General features: G+C 47.4%; 1 protein-coding gene across 1 annotated transcript; it reads left to right on the forward strand.

Moving 5' to 3' along the window:
* The first annotated feature begins 1,926 nt into the window (after nucleotides 1-1,926).
* On the forward strand, nucleotides 1,927-20,491 carry LOC144153536 (uncharacterized). Its single transcript, XM_077685163.1, has 10 exons — nucleotides 1,927-2,020; nucleotides 2,297-2,326; nucleotides 3,226-3,267; nucleotides 4,493-4,597; nucleotides 6,106-6,320; nucleotides 11,854-11,957; nucleotides 13,000-13,093; nucleotides 16,946-17,128; nucleotides 17,902-18,024; nucleotides 20,372-20,491. Exons 1-10 carry the CDS (start codon nucleotides 1,927-1,929, stop codon nucleotides 20,489-20,491), a joined length of 1,110 nt encoding a protein of 369 aa, XP_077541289.1.
* The last annotated feature ends 724 nt before the right edge of the window (nucleotides 20,492-21,215 follow it).

Here is a 21,215-nt window from a genome sequence, read left to right on the forward strand (position 1 = left end):
AGACGTTACCTTCACGGACGTTATCCGGTCGGCCATAGCTGAATAGCACGGCGAGAACGGCTGTATACGTTAACAATTTTTGTTTGTATACGTTAACAATTTTTGTTTGTTTTCGTGCTGCCTCAGATTTATTTAGTTGAGTTTCATCTCAACTGACCAAAGAAAAGTAATGCTTATATTTCAGTTACACAGCCATTGAAACGTAATTAGCAGGCTAACAACAGAAAAAAACAACAACAGGGTACTCTTAACGATGACCGCACACACCGCTCTACCGGTAGTTGGAAACAGAAAAAGCCTTTTTTAGCTGGAGGATAAGCATAATAAATCATGATACCAGCTGCGAGAAAAAGAAAAACCTTTTCTAATCACCATACCCCCCCCCCGCAATCCAAGAAAAAACGCCGCCGGTAAACTTGTCCTGCTCATTCCTCCATAGTTGTTGCTCGAAACAGTCGAGCCTCGTGCAGTTAGCAGCTAAAAATGTATTCTAATACAAGTACTGTCGAATCAACAACTATTGTTCGTGTTTGCATACGTTATAATTTTATCATTCAAGGTAGCTTTACTGATATTTTGTGCACTCCGATGGCCACTGACGCGAAAAAATTTTTGCGGAATTTCGGTGAATGTGAAGGGTGCGCGCGGGACGATTGTATGACAAGGTGCGTAATTTTGTAAACTTTTATCACCAGTACGCAAGACAAGACCACCAGCCCTTGTGCGGAGCGAACGCCCAAGGAAACAACGCTGCCAACAAAATGGCAGTTAAGCAAATTCATCCAGACAGCTGATGTGAGGTCAAGGGACAAAATATTGTTCGCGGAATCTCGGCAAAAGGCATACCAAAGGATACGCCTCTTATTGCGCGAGCAATCGATAAAGACGTGTCGAAAAAAATTTCTCGTCGCTCCGTCAACGCGGCTAGCGTTGTTTCGTCGACGCAGAGAGAGAGAGCGACAGAAATGAGAGAGGGAGCTACGTTCCAGAGTGGATAGCGAGATGGCCAAGGAGACATCCGTCGGAGCGCGGCTGGCCACTCGCCCGTGCCGACCCGCTGCTTCGGGCGCGCGGGTCTCGACGAGTACAGTGACTCACTCCCGCCAATGCTTGTACGCCTCGTACTGCGTCGCGGTGTAGAGGTTCGAATCCCCCGTGTGGCGTTTCTCTTTTGATGTAGATTTATTTTTTTTTCGAGGCCATTTTTCATTGGAGCCTTCAGTACTCCACGAGCGAGTTGGCGGGCTGCGTGCAGAGTGACACTGGCATGCTGGCGACTTCTTGTTGGTGTGGGTTGACATCAGCACCGACAGGCAGAGTGCCGAATGATTAGCCGACTGCCTCTTACGACACAGAAACAATCCAGCCTAGTTCCAAAGGTGGGGGCGACGTACCTCGCAGTTGAGCGTCTCCGATCACGCTGAGGGCGTTCCGCCAGTGCATGCGCCTCGGCTAGTGGACGTTACGACTCTAATCGGTGCTGGCAAGCCTATCTGACTCATTATACAGCCGCCGCATTAGAAAAGATATCGCGAATGCCCAACCAACGATAACGTCAGACGACAATTACGCACGTTGCACAGAAGCAAAACCGAAACTGGTTTGAGCTACAACAATCTTCGACATCGCCAATATCCTCGCAACAAGAGTACGCGTCACTATGCTGTAGTTGTTGCGGCCGCAACAAATGTCGCAAGAAATTTTTCTATCACACTGTTATCAAATATTGGTTTAACGACCCAATAAACGATGAAAAGTGTGTTCATGTGAGCCCGTGTATGCAGTGAAAACAAAATCAGAAATTTGACAAATTCACTTCAGTGTTCCTTTAACAAGCTGGCCAAACAAAGTGACCGATCGACGCGTCGCGTCACCCTTCCCATCAGCACCCGCGGCGGGGTAAATTCGTGGTGGATGGTGCCCGTCATGGTGCTGGGCGCATGCGCGGGGCTCCTGCTGCTGGCGGTGGCTGCCCTGGGAACCACGTACACCTACCGCATGGTCATCGCGCGACTCGCAGGTAACGAGTGCCTCTACCGTCTAATTCGCACTCCTCGTGCGATTTTGTTAAACCGCGGTTTGACTGCATGAGTAAAGTAGACTGGAACAAAGCAAAGAGGGTCTGTATCATTCCACATTGCTTTTTATTATGTGGCAAATTACTAGAACTGGTTTCGGAAATCTACAACACCTGTTCTGTTCCTGTTAATTTCACGCGTTAACCGCCTTGCTTTAATACTAGTGAGGGTTTAAAGCTTTCAATGCATCGACCTAATCTCACTATTTTTCTCGCCAGCTGCTGAAAGAGCTGCCAACAACCACATTGGTAAGCGAAGGGTCGCCGTTCTTTTCATTTGTCAGCTTTTTCATCGTCGAAATGTATATTTACGCAAAAATGCTTGGGTAAGCATTGCCACGCTACACGGGAGAATAACCAGCGTTTGTCACTGTCTTCTAAACATTGTGTGAGTTGAGTTCGGACGTGTTAACGCGAACACGACCACAGAGCAGTGTGTTTGGTGCTTGCGACAACAACCTTTAGCGAACTGTGCACGATGGAAAACCCAATTTTACGCGACTGTTTGAAATTTACCCCTCGCGTTCCTACGTGAAAAAAGAAATGTGAACATTTTTTTGGCGTGGGAGGCGAGCATGTATTTGAGAGGGGTGGGTGGGGTGCAGCGAAATACAACGTTGCAATGCGGAGAGTGGAATATTATTCACAGTAAGTATTTGGTGCTGTACGCCCATGCTTATCTTTTCAAATAAACTGTTCATAATTTGTGTCAGCATTAGCCTCAAAAGGTAGAGGCCATTCCGTATTTTTTTAAACCGTTAAAAAACTGATTATTATAACACGCTAAAACTAAGGAACAATTCACCCTCGAAACGTCTGGGAAATGTCTGCACCACAGGTAACTTGTAAAATACACTTCAAATATGCTCTGATTTTATCGCCCGTTCACCCGTCTATTTAAAAACAATTTTCATCCAATGGTCTAAATAAAAACAATGATATAGGTACGAACAGGTTATGTTTACATTTACTGAATTATGGCCCTCCGGTGTGAACCCTAATCAATTTTCGTTTTACTATGGATTATGATATGGTGAGCTGTCCACTTTTTTCATGTACTGACACGTACATAGTAGGAGTAAGCCTTCTGTGGATCGCATTCTGTGTATAATTAAGGCCAACTTCCATCATTCTTTTTCTGCTTTCAGGAGAATTCGGGAATCTAAGCGCCTTCCTCACAGAAGACGACGGTACGTCACAATTCTCCCCATTTCTGTTCGCTTTAAAATATAATTAGATAAGCCGGAGTTCCGGTTAGGTAGTAAACTGTTCCCCACGAAATATTGTTCGCCAGGCAAAAACAAACAGCAAACTGTTTACGCCTGGAAGGCTCCGTGGTTCCATTACACTACAATAGCTTAAATAGGCAATAATAGAAAAATATACCTTTGTTCAATTTGAAAGAACAAGCCTTTGCTAACTCAATCAGCGCTATTGTAGCAATGAAAGACGTTTGTTTAAACTCAAAAACTTCGAGAAGTATTGAATAACTTTCAAATTTCGCGCCAGTGTTACGTTGTATGGGACAGCGACAAAAACATAATTATCACTGTGAAAACTGCCCGTTAGCATTCAAGTAATACGGTCGACATGACCTACAAGCCCCGCTACAGTCACCCAGTCATATTTTATGGCGGTGGCTCAGGCTGCCGACCGTACAAACAAGAATCGGTGACGTCAGAGAAAAGTGGCCGGAAAATGGGTGGCGAAACCTACTGCTTAATCTGTTCTGCTCAATACCAAGGTCACTTTTTAAACTTTTCGATAAAGTAAGCATCGTCGTTATCGGGGCAAAGCAGTCTTTTTAATGAACCAAACATGTATTTTGTCTGCACGGCCCATATAACAATGGCAGGAAGTCAGCTACCCCCTTAGTGGTCATAAGATGTAGTCAAGTGAGAAGGCCAGCGGCTTGCTTACGGCTCCCACACCACCAACCCGGTGGGCGGCCTCGTTTCGGAAAAGCGAAGCCATGGCACTCCTGCCAGGCCCCGAGTACAGCGACGACCGAGACGACGTGGTCGAGGACGGAGTCACTGGACCCAGGCCCCGGCTGTGGTGCTTTCTCGGCCGCCTCGGCCCACGGCCACGCACGCCCGCCGGCTCTGTCAGGAAGGGCAGCAGCAGCAGCAGCAGCAGCAGCGCCCCGACCCGGGCCAGCATCGCGCCCAGGGGACTCTGCTCGGCCCTCGTCTACCAGGGGGTTAGGCTTGCCTGGCGAGATGGTCAGGCCAGCATCGACGTCAACCAGCCCTGTGAGTTTACAGAAGTAGATCGGCTCGTATGTTTTACGGCCCTCATTATGCCTGGAAAGCGTCCAATAATATATGCTTGTGCAGATGGTAAATGTTTATGATACAAGAAAGCTCCGCAAATAAATTGTACGTGTATAAACTGAGTAATTGTCCATGACAGCGAACGAGGAGGACCTCCAGCGCCTGGCGGCGCGGCGAGATGTGGACCCCCTGCTAGAAGTTCACATTCACGTTGCTGGCAGCCAGCATCAGCCGCCAACGTCAGGTATGACCGTACGACGGCTGCCATCACGCGGCTAGGTCGTACTAAAGTTAACGCCATTACCCGTGTTCTGCTTCTGACTTCGTTGTCACAGGCTACGACGCACGCTTTTTGCAAGCAAGAATATGTACGCTCGTATGGAGGAGCATCCGCACCATCATTATCCTACTTTTGTCGTCATCATCATCATGACAACTAACATGATGAGCTGAAATGAGAGCAGGATACGACCCACCCGTGTAAGAAGCAATGGTGGTTGATTCAGCTCCTTATGCATAAGAGTTGTGATGGACTCCGTCTTCTAAAACCACCATTTAAATTGACGTGGATGCAATCACAAACGCAGCAGCTTAACCACAAATACACACGTAGAAAAGTCGTTTACAGAATTCTCTTCAAAACTTTTAACCTATGCACGAACGTCCACGCGTCTGTTTAACCTAAGCCCACTCAACGTCATAGGTTTTCACCAAACTGATCCACGAAAAAACAAACATCATTCCCCGCAATTCCAACCCTTAACTGTGGTATCAAAATTGCGTGTTTTGTGTTAAAACGTCAATTCGTCGCTTTACACACACTATCCGAGCGGAGGTAGCTTCGCATGCTACACTACTGTCTAAACTCCAGGTGAAGTTGAGCAAGAGGGGAGGGCAGGCAGAACCCTCTTAACCTTCAACGTAATTTGCAGTGAAGCTAGCACATACTGGGCCAGTTTTTTAACAGCGAAGCTGTTTTCGGTCGACCCTTTATGGTACGAAGCTCGGAAACGCTTGCGCAGCGATGCGGAGAGAGAATAGCCGCCGATGGGGCGAGCAAGCACCAACGACGCATACAGCGAGTGAAATGAACCTTCGAACGAGACGGTTACATAGGTAAAGATTTCCTGAACTACTAAATCGGTGGGTAATGTTTGTACTTGTCGACATTGTTGAGCGAAAAGAAAAGAATAAGCGCATTTTAAGCAAGAGATCAATACTTAAGTGATGTTTGCATTATTCTTGGTCACCTATACTTGATTTTTGTGAGAGCAAACAAAAAATACACCGTGAAAATACCGAAAGCGCTTGGGGCGCCCCCTCGCGGCAGTGTTTCTAGTTCAAAAGTAACAAAAGCTTACAGTATATGGCGCGAGTAGTGGAACACGGGAAAAATCAATTGGCGCGATCAAATCAATCGATCTTGTGGCTTTGATAAGCTCTAGGAAGCTTAGGCGATTAGGAAAGACAAGGCCGCCTGGCTGTTAACATCAGCGTTTGAGACATCAAGTCAGGAAAGTTGGGCTATATTTTGTGGTTTGTCATCAGTTCAAGATGATTCCAGCAATCGTACACTTGAACGGGAGCTCAAAAGCACACTTTCCCGCTTAAGCATCACGTACCTCAGTACCTGAAGTGATGTTGAGTACGATCTCAACGCGCTTTAAACCTTTTGTACCAATGTTGCCACATGACGTGTTTTGCGCACCAGGCGAAATCCCCTCCAGATTTTCTTCGGTCTGTTTTGCGCAGAGACGTCTCCAGCCGACGCCGGCAGCAACGCTTCGGCGCCCTCTGCGACCAGGGAGGCGCTGCGATCGCTGCTCCATTCTCCGCAGGGAACCACCGAGGTCTTCGCCATGCGCTCCGCCCGTTGGCTGGCAACGCACCATTTGGACGGCCTTGTGCTCGAGTTGGGCTACGCCGTCAGCGGCGCCGCGCCTGAACTCGTCACGCGTCTCGCCGAGGTGAGGCGCCACTGTACGGCGGTGCCGTGTGCCAGTCTCGAATAGACTTTATACAAAAGTTCCGCCATCTACCGGGAGAAAAACAAAACGAGCCCGCGACGCCATGTTGGGGGATGGCGGTCGTGGGATTACTGGGTATGGACCGTATGGGGGGCTTTCAGGGCTTGGCGATCCTTAAGCCCAGCAAAATGAGCAACGAGTGATTTGTGGACCTTTCTATGTTGCCCACATTTGCGAGCGACTTCGTAAATACATATTATGCATCGAAAAAACAGTCAGGGAGGAACCGCCAGGGAAGCTTTTGGAGGCTGTCGCGTTTCTTCTCCTTTTTTTTGGATGTGAGAACGCGAACATTGAAAGTACATCCGTGTTAGTTCACATCCTGCCGGTTTCTCGGGAGGTCATTCCTGAAACGCTTCGGGCCGATGCGGGCTGCCCCGAGGTTGAAATGGGGGAGGGGGGCACTCCGCGATACAGCTATGCGCTAAGCGTCCTCTGGGACGCAGAGGAAACCTAAAAAAAAATAAATAAACTGCATACCTCGAATTTTTTAACAGCGGGGCTGTTGTAGCTGGCCGTAATGTATAGCACGTAACCTGTGTGGCGTGTAACGCGTTAAACATTGCCAATATATTACCAATATTTGCCCATGAATAATTAATCTAGCAATACATTGCCGAAAACGGATGAGCGCGTGCCTCGCGGCGACCGCCGAGCAACCCCAGCACACGCAAAAGCTTTAGCAAAAAAAAAAAGAAACTGCGAAAACCTTAGAGAGCGAAAAAATTCCGAGCGATCGTGAGCGCGTGCGATCGCGGCGACAGCTGAGCGTCTCCTGCTCGCGCCCTGGACAACAAAACTGGGTGAACAATACCGCTTAGAAAAGTCCGCTCAAAAAATTTGATCTTGGGAAAATAGGCTACGGTCGAACAGCAGGCGACGAGCGGTAAATGACCGATACACGGTTTACTACGTACGTTACTTGCGCTACTCATGGCGCTACGTGAAGGTTGCAACTCTCGCGGATCCCTTATTTCCTGTAACGTTTGGCAAATGAAATAATTCGTAGTACTTCCATAAAAGCGCAGCGAACATCCGGAATAAAAAGAAAACGCGGGCGCGCAAAGCACGAACGACAGACTCAAAACTCATCTCGATAAAGTACGAGCTGACTGATGCAGTGCGCCTTAACTACCAGCAGGCAGGAGTGCTCGGCGGCAAATACAGGGCTAGAAAATATCTAACTTTGGCACCTTTTTAGTCCTGCACATATTATTCGTTTCGTGACTATTCATGCGATCTAGCTATAATATTACTGCGCTAAGAAGTCGACACACGCAAGCGACATCACGCAGGGCTTGAATCACGCTTCCGTTGAGAAATAAAAAAAAAGATGTGTACGCTTTTTCTGTGGTCGTCCTCGTATCATCTTTGTGCACAGCAAGTTACACGGCAATACTTATGCATCTTGGATAACAATATATGCCTACGTGCGCGTCGCTAACCCCGGCCTATCATGTATACTGCGGTATCCGGAGATCTGGGAATCCTCCAACATGACGGAAGCGCACGCGGTTCCCGCGAGAGGGCGCCAGTCTTTGCATAAGATCTATACGCGGCAGCATGACACCGCTACGCGCAACCTTCGGCCTCCTGCGCAGCATCTTGTCTTCCGAACAGAGGTGCCCATGCACACATGCTTGTTGCTCGAGCGTCGTTAGTTGTGTACTACTTAAAGCACCCGCACTGCCATCTTTCGTTAAATTCAAAGAGTCTGGACATCAGCACCCTGCCGTAGATGAGAACAGAGGCACTGACGCGGGTTCAATCCCGGCCACGGTGGCCGCTTTTCATATAGAGGGGAAAAACCAAAACGCCGGTGTGTTGTGATCTTATTGCACTTTAAACATCCCCAGTTGGTCAAAATTTAACCGGAGCCCTACGCTACGCTGCGCATCATAGCCCAAGTGTAGCCCCGGCATGTTAAACCCCCGAAGTATGAATTTTTAATAAAAGGGATAGTAATAAGATTCGAAACCACCAATGTATTCTAGTGCGAGGCATTCTGTGATAACGTCATGAAAACAAGAGGGGTGAGCATAATCCTTAGCCCATCATCGAGACACAAAGACCCTAATCTGTCGATTGAAAGTCTGGAAGTTGGCCAATCATACCACGCCAAAAAGGGGAAGGAGGAACGCATGCAGCATTGTGTTTATTGTTCGCTATTTTCGCTTGGTGTTACGAATTGACAGCGTTATTCAAGCCACCAATCAGTTTGCAGTTTGCCAGAAGCGGTGGATGCAGGAGCCAGATGCTCGGTCTGAGATGTTAGCGCACACCGTAGGGCTCCTGTTCGGGCATTTATATACTTAGCACTGCCGCATTGGGGACAGCCTCTGTCCATCGCAAGATGCCTAAAGCCACCACCCGTGAGATATCTTTCCCATGGCTGTTTCCTTGTGCGTCCCTCAGCCGTCACAGATCAGTTGAGGCACCTGAGCCACTTCAGATTTCCGGATGGCATCGTCTTATCGAGACAGCATGGATATGGCTGGCAGAACATGCTTCAAGAAATCTACTTACAGCTTTCAGTTCTAGTATTAACGATGAACAGAAAGAAATGGAAAGTAATGTTTAACAAACACGTCTAGAAAAAATTCAAGGTAGGTTTGATGTACTAGAAATAGAGACTAAAATCGTCTACTGCAAGTTCTCAGAGCTGATCCAGGTCACGAAAAGAGACCCAGAGAATTGTTATGTGTTGGCCTGCAAAAGCTGAAAATGTTCAGCAATTAGTTGTTTAGCTCGTTGTAAAGACTATAGTATACGTGTGTGCATTTCCGATCATCATAAACGGGCATGAAACTTGCGGATTTACTATTAAAACTCAAGCAATACTTTGGCCAGCCCAAGTAACCACGGACAGAGAAATGATAGGGGGTAACACTTAGGTATAATGAAGCAGCGTCATGGATACGACAACAGATTCAGGGGGAATTCATCTGAGCTCAAATGAAGAAAAAACTGCGGGGTAACGCGGGTGTCGGACAACGGGTGAACTATCCGTTTCACGTAACGGCTAGCGAGGGGTTGGGAACGAAATAGCAAAAAGCAACGAGTTCGATGGAGGAACGAGGTAGGAAGTTTGGGCAAGGTAAATATAACTGGTAGCGAAGCTTCCATAGAAGCCCATACGTTCAGAAAATGGCGGCTCTTTAGCTGCTCATGGGGCTTAGCGCCATCTGTGTGAGGAGGGAACACTTCCGGCGGAACAAAAATAAACAGGATGTGACGCAAGATCCGGTCAGAAGGTGACGTCATTTTGGTGGCATTAGCGGGAAAATTTGACTTCAAAATAGCCTTAGCAGGCCTCTGATCGCTGAGGGCTCATGTCATTGCCACCTGACGCAAGTTGGCGAGCCCTTGGCGCGTGTGCTTCAAGTCAACGCCAGCTTATACTCGTGACTAGAGAAACGTACTTTAGCATACTGTCGTATGAATGATTCGCCTCGCTGTTTATAAAAACATCTTGCATCTTCTCTGAACCTTAATTTTTATTCTGTATTCATGCCATCCACTGCTGTATAAAAGCAATCAGTTGCTTATTTTGATTGCAGTGGGTGGCAAACGTACCCCCCCCCCCTCCCCCCCCAACCGGAATTTTTTTTCTGCCTTGGGATACAGAGCACAAAATGACACTTGACCACTCTCCCCGGCCCCCCTTTTCATATAAAAAACGTGCCCACTCCTTACCCCGATACCAATTTCTACGAACGCCACTGCTGGGTTTAACTGCGTCGCACATACGCCGGTTGCCTGCGTACCTTAAGTATAGATCAAGGTTATATAATGCTTGCTCAGTTTGTGTACTTCTGTTCTAAGAGAAGAAATAACGCATAGTCATGCTAAAATCAAGACATTTGAATTTTATTCCAGGATAAACATAAAACAAATTTACCACACTGCACAAAATCAGCACGTATACAATAAGTACAAAATGTTCGTGGGCACTACATGCATTATGATTTTCCTTACGCGCCGAAAAACTGACTTTACCCGTAACACATAGCATTATGAGCAATGAAAGCGTCAAGAGCAGAACTACTTCGAAACAAGAGAAAAGAACTAGGCACTGCATCTTGACGCAGAAAACCGGGCCGCAGGAATGCCGATTCACGAAAGTGCAGCGAGCACACCGCAGCTGTCCCGGTGTCTTATCAAGTAGACATGGGTTTCTACAGAAGTTCACTCAGCATTCACGCCTGCAATTTCCTGGTTGCATTATTAGGAAAGTTGTCGCAACAGATACGTAACAAGAGGAAAAAGGGATCAATTCAAACGAAAGCGACGGCAGTGTGTAAAAGCACATAGCAGGAAAGATCTGGAAGCAGCGCAGCACGGAGCAGCACAACACAGTACTGCGATGGAAATAATGCTTGCGCATACAAGTGCGGGAAGCAACGAGCACTACAAGCGTTGTAATGCAATAGAGAAGACACTGAGATAGACAATTAAAGCGACTCGTTTAAATTCGAGTGGTACTACGCTGAGAAGTCCTAGAAAAATTGACACCACTTGCTCCGAGCCAGCCTGAGGTGAAATCAAGAGATAACTGTGACATAACAGAGCTTTAGACCCATTTTTTTTAAGCACCACCACGTCCCCTTACACAACCACCGTGCACGTATTAACAGTACTATAGTTTCGCGTTACCTGTGGAAATGAGAGGAAAATGGTGCAGTAAAACGCCAGGCGTACGGGAGTTGCTGTTGCAACCTTTACAGCACATCGTTTCAGTAGGTACCGAGGAAAGCGCTCCGCTCCAACCGTTGGCAGCATCGTCCCGTAGTTCACCGTGCTTGCCGGGCACGGTACTACACGTGTTCACCGACGATACAACGCACCTCGCAACTCCACGCACAGCAAAAATTAAGAGCACACCAAATTAACAAGGAAGAACGAATGCAAATGCGCAACACCAAAACACGCGAGGGGTGTTTCCCAGCAGACGATCTTTATGAGCGCCTTTCCGAGCACTACAAGGACAGCATCACAGAGCAATGACATGTGCCATTCTTCAGAGTGCGCTACAAAAAAGGTTTTTGAGAATGAACAGCATTTTCATAAATTATTTGCACACTGGGCCTAAATAAATGTGATTCAGAAATAAATATCGTTCGTAAAATATAAATGTTGTTTTGGTGTAGAACAAACTTGGTTTTTTGTTACTAGTGTTTGTTCCCTCCTCACCTAGTCGCGCTTCAATCGCCACTCCCATAAGCCCCCATGCTGATGTCGCTGGCAATAGGTTCTGAACCGCTTTTCGCCCGAAGCTTCGCTACCATTTATATTTACCTTGGTTTGGGGTCCAGGAATGGATTCGCGAAACGTTCGACGAAGGGCGTTTGAAGCCTTTGGGCGACGCCCCCGTCCTGTAAGAGGCATGTAGAAACTGTAATTGTTGATTTTGATTTTGGTGGTGGGAATGGCAAGGATGTATTACACACAGTCACGTTCGGCGCATGCGCAGATCAGCCACCGCCAACTGGGCCGCATGGGCAAGTCTTTCACGCTTGTGCTTCCGGAGTCGAACGCGCTCTTCGCGCAGTACGACCTCGACGCCCTGCTCACCACGTACGTTGCCTGTCACGGCTTTTCAACCTTGGGCGCCAGCATTTCTTCACACAGTGGGGGTATCCAGAGAGTGGTCCATCACACTTTCCACCTCCCTCCTGGCCGACCACCCCGCAATTATCACAACCACGTCTATAGCCCGTGCCTTATCCATCTCCCCTCGTCGCCATGCTCCATGTATCAACCGTGCCGGCCCGGCCATTCCATGAGGTCCTTGAGCATCCGCCACTGTCTCGGCGTACATTGAGCAAGAACACTAAATTCGAACGCCCCAGACAAAATATGAATGTTCAGATTGCAAACTAAATGCGCGATCGTAGGAGATAACGGCAAGCCTTGCTATCTTTCGTCTCATATCCCTGTCGGTGGTAATATTTATGATCTTATTGACACCTCTGCTTTTGCATTTTCACCTGTGTTTCACACGTTTTTCCTTTTCACTTCGATTATACGGCAGCGACGTCTAGTGGAGACAAAGGCGCTTTCGCAAATTTCTATTCAGAGCATTATGCAATCACGCGGAAAGGAAATGTAAAAGTTTTCTAGCCCAACTGCGTACTGCCTCAAGGGTCGATGAGACGCTTCCGTTACAGCGTGGTCTACCAGAACATTTTGATCGTCACGGTCGGAGCTTATGTAGAAGAGAAAGCCAAACTGCTTCGAAGGGCTGCATTCTTTGAACAACGCCAACAAGACGGCCTTCTTTCTTTTTCCCCGTCTTGCTAGCGCTGTTCGAAGTATGCTCTCCCACTGTTCACGGAAAGGGATGGGGGTTAGCGGGGTTGGTAAAAGTGGAGCGCGCGGACATTCAATGCCAATGTGTAAAGTGGCTAGAGGGGTGTAACAAAATTGACATACCTGTGCGAGGATAGGCTCAACGCGGGGAAGTCAGGTACAATATACTAAAGGTATCAGTTTGTAGGTGTCGCCAGCTGTATGTTTCTTCGGGCGTGAGGGAGATTTGTAGTGGACATACTTGCAGTGGGTACAAGGGTGGCTTCAGTGGAGGATAGTGGGTCGGTAAATGTCTTTTGCTACGCAGGAGAGGCTTGTACCCGATACAGAGGACGCATCTGACGAGCGACCTTCGACGGGCCAGCTGTCCTGCCCCTTACCAGGACCCTATCTTTGGAATCGTGAGTATAAACGAGAGGGAGCGTGCGTGCTGCTGTTAGTTTCGTTCATTCACAAGCTTCAACTCCTTCTGAGTATATTCCAGCCAAATGTTTGATAGCGAGTACAAATAACCGACAAGAGAGAGTACATATAACGAGTAATATTACCAATCTAGCCATTACAAATAAAGAAATGACCATTATAAAGTAACCTTTCCTAAATCCAATTCATGACCAATTTCAAAACAGAAAGGATAAGATGACGCAGAGAAAATTTGGTGACAAATTATTAAAATACAAAATGAAACGTTGCGTCCGCTTAGAGCACCACGGAGACACAAATAATATGTTTCTTTAACCTTGGTCCAAGCTGTCTTATATTACCAACATCAGCAATCCTTATTTTTTTAAGAAACCGAGTGTGCGTGAAATCTATAGCAACGATCGTTGCGGTGGTCGTAGATAAAAAGCTCAAGCAGTTAAAGATGACACTTTTACAGGACGATTACGAGCGGAAAAGTCACAATTTTGGCAACTGGGGGAAAGCAACGACGTGCTTTATTTAGGGGAAGACGTGGATGTGTGGCGTAAAAAAAAAGCCCGATTTATTGAACAGAAACGCACTGTATGTCGCAGCTGCAATGTATCAGGGATGAACAAATTGCCAAAAGAACCAAGTCTTCACAGACATACGACAAAGCGCCAATTTATGGTATTCACAAACAATTCAAAAGTTTACAAATTTATTTATTACTGCAGTTTTTATTTACTTATTATTGCGGTATTTATTATAGCAGTTCACGGCCAATGGCAAAGTCGTTTTTCTTTTTTAGCCCCGGCAGCACGCTCGTACCAGACGACATGCTGCCGCCTGATGACTGGATTAGCGCGGCGAGCTTGCACTAGTGGTGCAGAGATGAAGAAACAGCTGAGATGGGGGTCGACGTATAGCTTTCTCCGGTTTTGATAAGTTTTGCCAGCGTTTGATGAGTTTTGTTAGGTTTGGCGGTATTCTTGCTAGGCTAGGGTCTTTTGTGGGGTCGCTCTGCGTTTGTTCTTCCTCGGGAGTTACATAACTCTTTGGCGGAACCATAGTTTTCTGCTCTGAAAGCGATAGAGTCACGATGCGCTGTTTCGCCGACACGGCGCAGTTACGTATAGATAGGCGAGGTGCATAGCGCCTCGCGCCTGGTGAGTTCTTTTCTTAATATTTTTTGATAACGGCACCGGACCGAGCTCAATATTAAACAGCTCCGCCGTTCGAATGGTACCGAATTTCCTTTGTTTAGATAATGGCTGCATACCTAAGCACCGGACGTGTTTGGGTGTGGTCCTCGTGCTGGCAGCGAGACAAGTGTCTCGCTGCCAGCTAGACACTTGCTATAAGCATCTTGCTATAAGCTACTGACATCGTAATTTATCTCGTGCCGTAATGTTCCCCAAAGCAGAGATATTCTTCCGCTACTAATACTAACCAGATGTTTTTAAGCTACCGGAACTTGAAATGAAGGCATGTGACAATAACGGGCTTTTTTGCACTGTGGTGTCAGCTCTAATTGGCTCGTTTTCAACATAACATTGTTAAACTTATACCGACCACTAAGGGGATACAAGGCAAATAATTTTCCATATTATTTGAAGCTCATTCAACAAGGGTATCATTCTTCGCACAACCCGGGAGCGATCAAATAGACCGCGGAGTGGAATCGCACTACGGTACAGTCAAAAGCTTTATGACAGTACTCCCGGGAGCCCCTTCGCCGGTTGAAAGTGCATGTTCAAGATTTCGGCAAACATTAGAGGTCACCATGTGGCCAGAAGTAATCCGAAGCCCTCCACTACGGCGCGCCTTATCGCGTGTGTAGCGTTCGTGCGTTAAAGCTCCCACTAACTAAATAAATAAATAAATAAATAAATAAATAAATAAATAAATAAATAAATAAATCTTAGTGAAGACTGCTCTGGCGAGAAGCTGCCGCACTTTCATAGTTCGTACGTTCAGCGGACCAACGCCTGTTTACGCTTGATGGCGCGATTTCCTGCTGCGCTAATTACGACACGACATTTCAAAATCTGAAGACCCTATGGTAAGGCCCTTTTTACGACCCTATTGAAAAGCTATCATCCATCATTTGACAAGGTTCTGTGCTTTTTCCTGGTTGATCAAACTCACCTCATCTCCACGGGTGCTCTGCGAAATCACTTCCATACATCGTGACTTAACCGCTGCTGTAAACAACTTCACAATCGAGATTTATCAACGAGTGGGTTCTGCGAACGTACAAACTACGCTGGTGTGCAAGGCCGTAGCTAGAGCGCTCTCGTTCTACCAACAGGCACTCGCTCCCGTGTTTACTCTCACAATGCTTTTACTATACATGATACACTTTGTTTTTCAAGTGCTAAACAGGGAGGAGCAGCGTGAAAAATGCCCCCCTCGTTTGATTGGCTGACACTGAACTGATGCCACAGAGGGTCCCTTATCCATGCCAGCCGCAGCCTGTCTCTGAGACCCGAAGATACGTCGTCAAAGTGGGGGATATTGTACAAGTGGTGTGGACTGGAGAGACAGCAGGGTTTAAAAAGTCCAAGCTGGACGACGCAACGAGCACTGGAGATGCGGATACACTCCGGCCATATCGATTTCAAGGCGTAGCAGCAAGCACTCGCAATTGATGCCTGTAACAGCCTGTTCAAGATAACAACGTCTCGTCGATGAACGGGATCAACGCCGCGAAGACGGAAGGATAGGCGACCAGGTGATTTCCCTTTAATGAAACCGCACGGCGCACTGCCTACAGGCGGTACTCGCCTGCCTCTAGCATTAGGCATTATATTCAGACTACTTTGATCCCCGCCTGAAAGGCCTGTGTCAGCAACGCCTTTTACTGCACTATTGAAGAAACGCAGACCCGCGGCGATGGCCACACGGCGCAACAGATGTTGCCGCAAATGTCGGAAGCACGTCAAGAGGAAGCGAGTGACCACAGGTGCACGATCACAAAAATGGACAGGCATGCGCAAAGCGGGCCTGGCTCGCAAGTTTTGTGAGCCTCGATCGGGCGGTCTGCGGCGGCAGGTGGCGCAGCAATTCAGTTTTGCGCACTACAGTTTTTAAATGGTGAGCTCGTGAGAAACTCCATGGTTTTGCGCCTCTCCGGCACGCACTGCAGATCCCAGAGACTTTTGCGGCCGACTGTACGTTGTAGAGCGCTGAGAACCATGACACGATGAAACGAAGCCTGCTTTTAGTCCTCTTTGTTTCCCGGCATGTACAGAGCGTCTCGTTTGTATTGATTTCAACGTGAGCACCAGGTGCTGATAGAATGGGGCAGGAACCCGTAAAATTATTTGCATTCCGACACACTTTGCATAGTAATATTTTGGAGGCCATCCAGTGCGGAGGCCTGACCCGGGTTCCAAGAATAACAAAAACATTACTTTTATTTTATATATGAGGGGTTCGTTGCGAACTACAGTATCGGGGTGTGCTCGGCATGTCTGGGTGCCTTGTCTGAGTGTGTTTTAGGTCCTATTGAGGCATTCTCGGTATTCCGGGAAGTCCGGTACGAACGAGGAATAAAAACTATTATGCCAACAGGTCCAACATCTGCCCTTATTGTGTTTGCCTCTTGTGAACCATCAGTATGAACCAACTAGCTCCTCTTCAAACTCCACTGCGTGTTTGACTTTACACCATTACTTCTTTCCCCCCCTTCCCCATTTTTCTTTCTGATCGTGGCATTCTCATGGGAAATAAATTATTTGTTTTATTTTTCTCTGTTCCCCTGTGTGTTCGCCTCAAGGCACAGTTTATTTATTTTCATACTCGGGATATAAGCTGGTAAAACTTGCTGGCTGGCCACGGTGCAGGAGCACGTTCTGAACCGGACCCACGCGGCGCTAGGGTCCCGTCGTCGGCGCCAGGGCCTGTCGCGCCTGTTCTTCAGCGTCAGCCTCCTTGGCGCGCATTTTGTGCTGGATCAGGAGCCCGGACCCAACGCCAGCGTCACCTTCGCGTCGGCCAAGTTTCAGGGGTTCATGCCCTACGCGAATGTGAGTACCCTATCACGGTGTGACATGCCTTTTTGTGCTGTGCGCTTACCAACCAATGGCTTCTCACCCTTCTTCGCGAGTAGCGCGACGGGACATTCACAGTTAATTTTCACACACTTATTAACCATATGCGTCTATACGTTAGTAGAAACTTCTGGAAGGGGGGGGGGGGGCGGTTGTTGCTCAATTACCAGCTTTAAGGGAGATAACGCCTTGTAACAGAACCCCAATTTTGCCAATATATCGCGCAAGAACATATACACCCGCGTCATGTTGCAGGTATGTGTAACACTGCTTTTTCGCGTCGTACATGTCGCATGTGCACGCCGGCTGTTCCGAGAGAGAGAGAGAGAGAGAGAGAGAGAGAGAGAGAGAGAGAGAGAGAGAGAGAGAGAGAGGGGGGGTTGTTTGACGGTGTTGGTGGGCATATTTACATGTGAATTCATGGCGTCTGGTGCTCTTCCCAATTTAATTACTCATATTTAATTCTTCTATATGATCATCTCCATGTATTAGATAAAGGTCCCCCTACACCCATATATACATCACTTTTATTAACGACATACTGTTTCTGTCCATACATATTTTACCATAAACACACTGAATGACCACATAATAGTTTTGGCGCTCTGTGCCCACAGATGCCCTTACGCCATATTATCAACGTACTAATGCTACTACTGCTCCAACATGTCTACGTTAGGCAGCTTAAATCTCGGTCAGAAAAAATCCGCGCCTGCAGCCACTACCAATCTAGCCTCTGCTCCTCGCAGATGTGCCAGCTGATCATGTCTGGCAGGTGGAATGCGCGTGCCAACCTGCACACGGACTGCACCGAGGCCAACAAAGGCATCGAATGGGCCTCCGCCTTCGCCCCTTTCTCCGGGGACTGGATCGTGAGTCGCTTTCGGGAGATCTTTAAGTGCCAAGCTGGTTAAGGGCGAATAACTGGCGTAAACAAATATTGACGGGTTTAGTCGCGGTTGAAGTATGTGGCCTCAAATGCGGTTTCCATTACGAAAGACTAAATGGTATGTACCAGAGAAGATATGCGTCCGCCTACAACTGAGAATGCGAACAAACGTCGTTCCGGAAGGTTTCATCATACAATATCCAATCGATGACAAAGTATTTAGATGGACTGAATTATACTATGCCGTATGTAGTGCACACGCTCGCATTTAGACCAAAATGAGCACGGTCGTTATCAGCACCGTTTAAGCTTTAACTATGGTTGGCACGTGCAGCTCCAATAATAGTATGGCAGCCAGAGGTACCGAGTTCTTTATAGTTATGAACGGCCCATGCAAAGAAAACCATAAAACCCCATTGGCACGTCCCCTCCTACGTCACAAAGTTGGAATACGCGTTTGGGTCAATGAGCACGTACCCTTTCATGCCTGAAGATTGGAAACATGAACCGGAGCGCCTTGTTAACTTAGTTACAAATTTTTTTCTGCAAGAAGGATCTCAGACAATGCTGAAACTATACAGGAATATACTTCGCTATCTATTTGTATTCAATCGCCTTTACGTATATAAACGCACCCTATATCAGTTACCCATACAGCGCATTATTTTCTTTCACCGATGAATAGTGGTATGCTCGAAAACAGTAAAAACGTTTAATACTTAGAATGTCAAAAAAACGCGAGAAGTCAGGCAAGTAAAATTTTCTGTTCTTGACGTTGACTGCGCCTCAGTAAGAATTTACATTCCTTCTACTTCCGACGTGGTTGCCGAAGCTGCTCGAAGGAAGTCAAAAAGGGAGCACAAGCTACGCCGTTCTAGCCTTGTTGTTGCCATTGTACACCTAGACCTACTGTATTTCTTTTATAGTTTTATATTCACTATAGAGAAATTCGACAGAATCATTGAAGGAATACTAACGGCTTGAACGATATTATCGCTCTGGGTACTCGCATTCGCATGGGAGGGAAGTGGCTGCCGAAATGGCAGAGCCCCCTCCCCCCAAAACGTTGAACGCTGGGTAGGTGTGATGCAAGAGGAAACTGGTTATACCTGTCAACAATTACGGCTACCGATAATTCTTGTGCGGATGAGCTGCGCAACAGCCCCGTGCGGCTTCGCTCCATACTCTCGCCACGAAGAGCAGCCATTTTTTAGCTCCCGCGGTGTCTCAGTGCTGTGGCGTTGTGCTGCTGAGCCCAAAACCAGGGGTTCGATGCCAGCCTCTGGTGCTTTTTACAATGGAGGCGAAAACGTAAAACACCCGTGCATCAAGATTTTGGTGCCAGTTAAAATTTTCCAGGTGGTGAAAATTAATCCGGAGCCTTTTGCTATACGGCGCACCTCATAGCCCGGGTGCAGCTTCGGCGCGTTTAACCCAACAATAAATCAGCCCTGAATCCGAAAGATATGGGGAGTACGGTGTCATCTCGAAGTGTGTGTACATTTCTTGGTTTGGCTTTGTATTGTTCTTGTTTTATGTGCGCAGTACCTTAGAACCGCAGAATGTCCGTCCGCGTCCGTGCGCATAGCATTTACAATCGCAAAAAATCGCAGATGCACCGCCTGGATTCGACCCTGTGTGTCGTAGACCAGACAGAGTGAGGCTATGTTCAGAGTGCCGTCGTAACAGCCATATCGTGATCTACGGACGTAAAATACGGCGTGTCACGCAGTTTGGTTGGCGGAGACGTGAAATGACGTCATCCGTTAAAAATATTACGAAGGTTGCGGCAACAGTCTGAACACGGCCTTACAGTCAGTCGTCTTACCAATTTGGACTACGACCGTGAGCTAGTATCCTATAGTCCAGAGGCTTACTCCCTCGCCTGTAATGGTGCGGAGTACCTTAGGACCTGCCAATGTCCTTCCGCGTCCATCCGTGCACATACCACCATCAAGCGAAAATCTAGCCAAATTCGATTTGAGCCGTGAGCTGCAGATTTATTTAGGGAATAATCAAGGTGCAACTCACGGCTCAAATCGAATGACGGTCGGGGCCCTAATGGGATGTTACTCGGGGCGCAACTTGGATGTCATTTCGAGTCCCCGTACTCCGCACCTTCGCCATCATCCAGGGAGTGGAGATGCAGCAATTTTTGTTTTCATTTTCACTTTTGTCTCCTTCCATGGTTTCCTTTTCCTTCTTGTCTATTCCCATCTCCCGTAATAAAATTGCTTGCGACACTGTCTGTGCGTCTGTATCAAATACTTTAGTTCCTTTTTGTCCATATCAGTTTCTACGTAATAACGTCCTTATCGCTCTGCCTGCAGCTCGGCTTTAAAGGCTCGATCCGTGGTCTGGCGGTCTTCGACGTAGAAGGAGACGACAGGGACGGCCACTGCGGCGAGAAGCACGTTCTTCTCAAGCGACTTAAGGATCTGCTGTCGTAGAATAGCCGCTCTTGTGCGTCGCCACCGTTCATGCCATCGGCACGCGGATACACTTGCTGAACCCCTTGATTCGTCAGTGCATTCGCCGTCGGCGTCATGTTTCAGTCTTAATTATTTTTCTGCCACATGCAATCTCGATGTTATAGTTTCCCATCTGCGAAATTCGCATGATTTGACGAACGCAATTTTTTCACACATTACACGAGGTAGATTGAAAGGCAGGTTATTTGTCGTTCTAATGAGAGCAGGCGTTATCTGTCCTGCTATACGCAAGTGAATGCGGTAATCTCACGTAGAGCACGCCCCACTCTTTATGGCGAAAAACACAGCGCCGAGCGCGCACACGGCAGGTGCGACAAACAATACCGTATTTGCGGAAATTTTAGGGCAAATTTCTAAAGGTGTTACATTCTGGTCCGTCAATTTGTCTCTTGAAAAATAAAAAAAATTGCCACAGCAAACATGTCAGTGGGTGTGATGAAAATCTTGTCCTTATGCACGTATGACAGTTTTCGTAACGACTCGGCAAGGTACATATAATGCAGTCGAGAGCACGGAAAGCGGTTGGCGGGAAGTTTGAACGAAGGGAGAAATGCGGTAAAACATCGCAGTAGTAACCGACAGCGCACAGCGTGCTCTCTAGCAGTGAGTAAGTAGCTCAGCCCTACTTACCTAAGGCAGCATAAAACATCAGAAAACACTATCCTTTGCCTAGACACCACTC

Source organism: Haemaphysalis longicornis, unplaced genomic scaffold (genome assembly GCF_048455015.1).
Source record: "Haemaphysalis longicornis isolate Haplotype H1 unplaced genomic scaffold, Haemaphysalis longicornis Haplotype H1 scaffold_9, whole genome shotgun sequence".
Classification (NCBI taxonomy): Eukaryota; Metazoa; Arthropoda; class Arachnida; order Ixodida; family Ixodidae; genus Haemaphysalis; species Haemaphysalis longicornis.